The 8,315-nt window shown below is 35.8% G+C and overlaps 1 protein-coding gene and 1 long non-coding RNA gene across 2 annotated transcripts; one reads left to right on the top strand and one right to left on the bottom strand.

Annotated features, from left to right (window-relative positions):
• The first annotated feature begins 572 nt into the window (after positions 1-572).
• LOC120117021 lies at positions 573-1,139 on the top strand. The gene has a single exon (XM_039137369.1). The coding sequence runs from the start codon at positions 573-575 to the stop codon at positions 1,137-1,139; it is 567 nt and encodes a 188-aa protein (XP_038993300.1).
• A 764-nt stretch (positions 1,140-1,903) lies between these two features.
• Positions 1,904-3,139, bottom strand: LOC120117092. Its single transcript, XR_005515601.1, has 2 exons — positions 2,817-3,139; positions 1,904-2,373 (listed from the first exon to the last, which is right to left on the bottom strand). It is a non-coding gene; the product is annotated as an uncharacterized LOC120117092 (long non-coding RNA).
• Between the last annotated feature and the right edge of the window lie 5,176 nt (positions 3,140-8,315).

Raw genomic sequence — 8,315 nt, 5'->3', positions numbered from 1 at the left:
ATATGGCAATGGAGGCTCCGAACGTCGGCAAAGCCTCCAGCTGAAGGTAACGTTCTCTCTTCTTCCTCCTTTTTTACTCTATTATTGATAAAAGAAAATAAAGTAACGCGTTTCGAATGAAAAAGGAAAGAACCGAAAACAAAATTTATTTTCTCTGAAATGTTCCTCTTTTTTTTTTCTTTCGAAATGGGGGATGGTCTCCCCCTTTTACATTGTTGTTTTTTTTTGGTTTCGTCATTACATACATCAAGTAAAAAATCATCATCACTGATTTGATCCTTATTTTTTGTTTGCTGTGTGTTGGTGGCAGTGAAGGTGGCGTGAAGTGTTGGTGCAGATGATGGTGGCAGGAGATTAGTGTAAATGAAGGTGGCCTAGGACTAGGCAGCTGAGACAACAACAGTAGAGTGGGTTAGGGTTTGGAAACCTTAAATTTTTTTTAGATACCGGGCCAGGTTTGCTTGTAATTGGGCCCATGTCTTGAGTTGTAATTGGACCCTGTTTGGGTTTGTAAACCCTGAAAATAATAATAATATTAAAAATGGGATGAAAAACGAGTGTTGATATTATCAATGGGAATGGACTGGTTTTCTTGGCTGTCAAAAACAGGCCTTCACTCGTCCCTCGTTGATGAGTACGCCATTTCCTTCTCCCACAACGAGCTTGAAGAAGAAGACATAGTTTTCTTCAACCACGAGTTTTTACAAAGCATGGGCATATCAATAGCTAAACGCAGGTTGGAAATCCTCAAGTTTGCTATAAAAAACAAAGCACTCATCAATCGTTCAAGACCAATGTCGAGGCTTGTGTTGGCAGTCAAGACAACGAAAAGGATTAGGTCAGGAATTGGATCGTATGGTAATAAATGGAAAGATGTTGCAAATGCAATGTTTAAGAGAAAGAAGACGATGATGACGGGTGGCGCACAAGGGCGGCTGATTATCACAAATGGGGCTCATCCCCTAGTGGTTCCACCAGAGCCTGGGGGTAGGCTTGAGAGACCTTTAAGTCCGGTGGATTTTGAGCATCAAAAGGAGGAGGAGACGAAAATGGTATGGGATGGTGAAGATGGACGTTGGTTAAATGGTGATGAAGAGATCAGGTGGGATGCAATGTTTCAGGATTTGAAGCCAACTTGAAAGATGAGTAAGGTTGTAAATAAGACGAGACAGATTGTGAGTTACTCGAGATCAACTCGATTAAAATTTGATAAATATTTGATTCGAATGGCCACGACTCAAGCTTGAACTTGACTTGAATTTTTAACGAGCCGAAACAAGCTACTTAATACTCAACTCAAAAAGCTCGCGAGCAACTCGAACAAAATAATATATTAAAATTTTATTTTTTAGAAATTACATTATTAATAATATTAACATTTATATGTTGATTTTTTTAAATACAATATAAAATTTTCATGTATTTAAAATTCGAATTTGAACTTCAACCAAGTTAAGTTTAATTTTTTTATTTCGAGCCTTATCGAGCTTCATTAATGGTTTCGAGTTTGAATTGAACTTGAAAATTTTAAACTCACGAGTTTTAAGACCGAGTGTAGATGCTCATTTTGCTCGGGAGTTCCATTCGAGTTTTTGTTTGTGTTTATATACATATCGTTAGTTAGTTCAAATTATTGGTTTGGGTATTTGATTATATACATATCATATGCATATTATATAAGCAAAATACATAGGTTCATATATTATACTTTCACTAGTATTATGAGTAATTACTAGTTATATATATATTGTCTCGCATGTATGTCTATGTATGTGTATATCATTATTAATTATCATCATTAGTTAGTGTTAATAATATAAGAAAATTATTAGTTATTATTATTTATTATTATAAATATATACGCCAGTGGTTATAGGATCATATATATATTACATATGTGAAATGACTGTTGAAATTTGAAACTGACATTTAATTCTTATAATTTTCAGTTACAGGCCCGAATGTTACAAGTAGACCCAAAGGCAAGTTGTCCAATTTGGTTGGAGGCCCAGTAGCAGCCTAAGTCCCAATTAGGGTTTGGAGGAGAAGACACTCGCCATCCGAACCGTTAGATCTGATAACCAATTTGACGGTCTAGATTAAACTTAAAATTAGGGTTCTTATAACCCTAGGAAAAGAAGCATACGCAGTCGCGGGTCCGCCGTTGGATCTGATAAGATCAAACGGCCCACATGCAACAAGAACCAGGGTTTTACCCTAAAGAGCTGCCACCACCACCGCCAAAGAATGTCAACGTCGGATTGAAGGGGCGCCAACGGTTCAGATCGCGTCTGTTTGGTCTCTCACATACCACGATGCCATCATCGCAACCCTCCTTAGTGTACCCGAGCCAGTGCGAGTCTGTCGTGCCCCCTGCCATAACAGTAACAGATTTGTAGAAGGCTACTCGCCTAAAGGCTCCAAAAAGGACCACTGAATTCCCAGGAGCTGTTGGATGAAGCCACGCAGAAAAATCGACGAGAACTCATACATGAAAAAAAGGGTATGTTAAAAAGAGGACAAAAAATATCAGTATTCTCTCTCCTTTTAGAGGGGTTACGAGCAGCAACATAAGGAGGAAAAACCAACAAAGATCATATATACAACGTAGCAGCCAAAAAAGAGGGGGATAGCAAAAATTCGAGAGGAACCGAGAGGATAAACCAAACAAAAAAACAAGTGGGGGAATCTCCCTCTGAAGATCCAACATAACCAATTGAAAGCGACGAAAAAGAACGAAAAAAGAGAATCCTTTGTATGACCGAGCAACCAAGTCATTAAAAAAAGGGAGAGACGTCAAAGAAGAAGAATCTCACCTTTTCGGTCCGAAAAACATTATCGCCCGTCCCCTGGGATTTAGACGCCGTTGAGTCGAAGGTAAACCCTTCATTTCCCTAGCCTTGGTCGAGTGATTTAGGAGCTGGAGGTGGTCGATTCTTTGGGTTTCCTGGAGTGGTTTTGGGTTATGAGAGAGAGTCATTAGACTCCGTTCGGTCCCTCATCGGAGCTCGCATGCGGCGATGGCCATGGTGGCCATTTGATTTTGTGAAGAAGGGGTAAAAGAATGAAAAAAATCAAGGGATGTGAGAGTGAAAGAGAGAACGACCGAGAGGGGGTGGTGTTAGGAAATAAAAGGGTTGTAAATGGGTTAGGGTTAGATTTTATGCCTAAAATGTTATATTTGTTCAAGCGCCAAAACGACACTGTTTCATCTAAGGTAAGAGGTACCCATTTCAGTTCCTGGGGATGGATTATTTTCTATGTAAACCCCACCATTTTTTGTTTTAATGCATTTTGGTCCATGTTTCGTGACTTTTAAAATTTATGATCTTGCCATCAAGTTCTATGCGTGATGCACTTTGGTCCTGTGTTATGTAATTTTAAGTTTTAGCTGCTTTATACATTTGGCATAACATTTTAATGCTTTTCATTTCAGTCTAATGCATGAAAATGTATGATTTTTGCGTTTTATGACCTCTGTTTGTTTAATTAGCCAATTAAGTCCTTGATCTTGCTATTTTTCCTAGTTTTGTGTCAGAGGTTTGTCAAACCCTTTTAATCTTCAATATCCCCTGTTTGATCCCCTCTTGAATACGTTATTTGTATTTAAATCCATTAATATATATATATATATATATATATATTTGCGCATGTGTGCATGGTGTATATAATATGGTATATTTTATATATAGGTATATATGAATGCATATATGCGCGAGTTTGTTTGTGCCCAAATGATCTAAATACGTGCGCATGTGTATACTTATTTTGTTCTAGCTTTTTTTTTATATATTTTCTTTTCAATTCTTTTAAAATATGATGAATTAGGCATTTTCTTTCAATTATCTCATTACTTAGTATTAGAGATATTTATTATATGTTACTTTAACATGATTATAGAATATATTTTCATAATTAAGTTCAAATATTATTAATCCTCGACATTTCCCTAAATATATATATATATATATATATATATATATATATATATTGCATTTGCCTTGATATGTAGATCTACTTTTTTAATGTCATCTTTCTAATAGATATGTCATTGTTGCATGCTATGTATGATACCCTCATAAACATCACTTGACTCGATCCAAATAATTGGACTAAGGGTAATACCCTTTCATCTTAAGGTCATCGTGGAGTGACTGTATTAATGTATGAGAAATTTACTTCTGATAATTTTAAAATGAAAATATATCCCATCAAGTGAAACCTTAAAATTTGACCGCACCTAAAATTTAGGAACGAGAGAAAAAGAAATGTTCGTCTATTTAAATTCTTCGAGAAAAGATCGTTAGAACTTATAAAAGGTCTGATCTCGACTTCTTTAAATAATCGATTGTCCTTCTTCTTTTTAATAGGATTGGTAATTTTTAATTTAATTTACTTTATTTTATTATCATTCATGCATTTAAATTAATAATGAATTTTAGAATGGAGTTGTAATATTTCTCTATTTCAATTGGAGTAAGAATTGACTTCTTTAAGGTATGAGAGGTTTCTTCTCGATAGAAAATAATTAAATATTATCGTTTTTCGTCCTAAAATTTAAAGAATATTATTTGAAGGGATCTTGAATTAAATTAAACTCGAACTTGTAGATTTCATTGCAAAGACAATTAATTAATCAATTAGGTACCAATTTAGGGCGATGTGGGGTGCTAATCCTTCCCTACGCGAAATCGACTCATGAACTCAATTTTTTTGGTATGCAGACCTTAAAACGTTGTTTTAATAATTTTTAAAATTAAATATTATTAAAATGACAAAACATTTTGGGTGCCCAATCACACCCTAATCAAAGATTGGTGGCGACTCCTCGAACTTTTTTTTACTTTAAAAGGAATCATCAAATTAATCGAGATGATTTTTTTTAAAATCACTTCTAATTAAAAATTAAATTTGTGATGTTTTTAAAGAAATAAATTGTTTCGACAGCTTGACGATTATGCTAGAGACTTTTTTTAGAGAGTCAGGCCGATAGTTAATTAATTAATTGTCTTTGCAATGAAAATTTCAAGTTCATTCTAATTTGGTTTTTGATCATTTGTTTGGTTTAAATAATTTTTTGTTTGCAATTTGATTAACCACTAAATAGTTAGACTGATTTGTTTGCTAATGTTTTCAGTTTAAATGTGTCTTAAAGGGAATTGAGAAATGAGTTTTGTGTGTTTTTATCTTTTCCTCACACACTGTGCACTTGCATTATCATAACGTGAGCTAAAACCCCCATTCCGTCCTATTTAAGTAGGAGTGAGAAACTACTCCCTCGTGTGGTTTTCACCTCCGTATGGGATAGTGAATCGCTTATGGGGCTCACGCCTTATGGTCCTCATGATGGTTTTCACCTCCGTATGGACACAAGGAGGCGTGTTACCTCAAATTGAACTTGATCTGAAAGCCTGTGATGGGCCAAGATTGAGGGTCTAGCAGCCCAAGGGGGCACCGACAACGAAATTTTGAGAACCTTTTACTTTAGAAATGAACCCAACATATAGTGAACCTAGGACCCAAACCTATACAAGGCCAAACCCAAACCTTAAGAATCACACGAGGAGAGTACATAAAGAAAATCTCTCTTTTGAGTCTTTTAATTTTTGTAGTATAATTTTGATTTGCTTTACGAATAAATGTATGAGAACTAAAGATCAAGTGGTTAGGTTTTTTTTACGAATAAGATTGCGAACTAAATGGCATGAGGTTAGGATTTTTATGTTAAACAAAGCACGGGGGTAGAAATCGTGTTTAGGTAGGATATGCTAAAGCATGATTGGGTAGCCTACATGTCAGGCTAGGTTTTATTGACTAATTATATTATGCCCAATTAATTTCTTTATGATTACAAACTAATTTTCTTTTGCCTTTTTATTTTATTTTATTTTTTACATTATACTATTCATTCTCATTCTATTGTATTGATCCGTGATCGATATACATATAGAAGGCTAGTAATATAGAACGAAGGGTCCAAAAAGAGGTAGAAGATAATGCAGATGTTCTGAGATGGTCCTAGCAGTCACAACTTAAAAATGGAGATAGCTTGCCGCCTGGTTACGTGTAAGATTTGATTGGTTATGCCCACATCAATGTTCGTCAAAATTATTTGAGTGAGCTAAAAGATATCTGGGGTAGATGGGAAACAGTTGTTATATCAGCTCTATGGTGACATCTCCTATCTCCTAAGTGTCCCACTTGACCGAAATTTGTTTAGAGCTTTTGCGTAATTCTGGAACCCCACCTACAGTTTCTTTACTTTTGGTCGAGTGGATCTAACACCTACCATAGAGGAGTACTATACATTGGTTCGTTGTCCAAGATTCCAAGTAGACAGGGTGTACACCAAGCCACCAAACACTCATTCTTTCAAAAAGAAACTACTTTTGATGAATGTAATAAGTGAAGAATGAATCGTTAGAAGTATCAAGAAGAAACGAGATAGTGAGTGCATTACTTGGACCACTCTGAGAGAAGTAATTGATCGTCATCTCGATAAGAGAAAGAAGATTGACTTGTTTACTTTGGGTATTTATAGGCTAGTCATATTCCCAAAGTTCTTGGGGCATGTTGATGTGTCAGTTGTTGATTTATTCGAAAGATTAAATAGTCATGTGGATCCTGTTCCAGCTATTCTAGCCGAGACTTTCCGTTCTTTAAACTTTTGTAGACGAGAGGGAGAATGACACTTCATAGGATGCACACCATTTTTTCTATTTTGGATTCTCAATCATTTCAAACACGTCGAGAGGACACCCGATCGAGTGTTCCTAGAAGGGTTTCGCCTTTAAAAGATTTCTTTTCCCGAGAATGGCCTGGGGGTTTCACTGAGGAAAAATGGATGGTCATCTTCAAAGATATACGAGATAGAGACATATTGTGGCGTGCTTTATGGAATATCTCTTCAGACATACTCTACAATTGTAGGGAGAGAGATTGGGTTCGTTTGCCAGACATATGGGGTTCCGTAGGATATACACATCTGTTAGTTTCCAGGCAATATGGGTCGAGGCAGTTTATTCCTGTAACGTGGGATTTATCTGGGTCAGAGTTTACATTCAAGGGAGAACAATACAAGAATAAGTCAAAGGGGTTGATGATGCATAGAAGCAGACTCGTCGAGTAAATCTCTTCACTTTTGATCTAAAGCTGTCATAAGAATACGAGCAAGGGAGAAGTAATCGAGTTAATGATAATATCCCAATGGTTAATCCAAAAAATACCCAACCCATGGAAGAACATCTGAGAGTTGTACCATCCCACTAGAGCTAACCAATCATGATTTTGAGGCTGAAAGAAAGCAATGGAAATAAACATTACAAAAGTTGGAGGATGATGTATACCAAAAGGGAGTAGAAATTGACATAAAAAAAGTCGAGCTGATCAAATTGAAAAGTAGAAAAACAACTCAGATTGGACTTTGATGATTTCTAATTATCTTATTAACGAATTGTAAAAGCTTAGATGGCCGCTAACTTGAGTAAATCACTCGCTGAGTGGAGGAAAGAGGTAACAAGTCTAAAGAGAGAAGCTGGAGAAAGTAAAGAAGAGCTCAAGCAGAGCAAACATCAGGTGAAGATACTTTCAAAAGAAAAGAGTGTGTTGAAGAAACAACTGTAAGAGAGTCGAGTCCAAAATGAAAAACTAAAAGGAAATGTATCGAGTTTAGAGGCAACATTACGACAATACTGAAGCCGAGAAGGCAGCTCGAGCTGTGGGGAGGTCGAAAGCCTGAGAAAATGAGTGAATGAGCTTGAGACTATGGTTCAAGATTTTTAGAGAAGGGCAAGTGAACTTCTGATAGTCCCTTATGAAAGAACTATACAGTGGAACTATCGTTGGGAGAAGGCTCAGTGGAGAGTTAAACAAAGGGATGAATTCATTGCTAGTTACCTGGAACATGCTTAAGGAGTGGATCAATACTTGGTCGATTTAGCACATAAAGCTGCTACAGCGAACGAAAGATTAGAACCCGAGATTGAAGAAGCCCAAAGGATTTTGGATCTACTTGGACACATGCAAAAATTAGGGGAGATAGCTCAGATCTATCTATGATATGTTTAAGCATTGTAATCGAACTTCGTTTTTAATATAAAAAGTTGTTCTAAGGAATCGTTCCAGAATTAACAACTTGCATTTTGCATATACATTTTATTTTTGCATTGCATTTTATATTTCGCATTACATTCTATTCATTCATAGTCATATTTTTTCATATTAATTAATAAAATATCAACTTGTCGTAACGTCTTTTTTGACAAACAAATAAGTTTTCGATAAAAACCTCGAATTTACAACTTATAAAAAATCAA

This window comes from Hibiscus syriacus, unplaced genomic scaffold (assembly GCF_006381635.1).
Source record: "Hibiscus syriacus cultivar Baekdansim isolate YM2019G1 unplaced genomic scaffold, ASM638163v2 tig00110318_pilon, whole genome shotgun sequence".
NCBI lineage: Eukaryota > Viridiplantae > Streptophyta > Magnoliopsida > Malvales > Malvaceae > Hibiscus > Hibiscus syriacus.
Note: the sequence above shows the minus strand (reverse complement) of the source record. Positions and strands in the feature narration are given on the sequence as shown.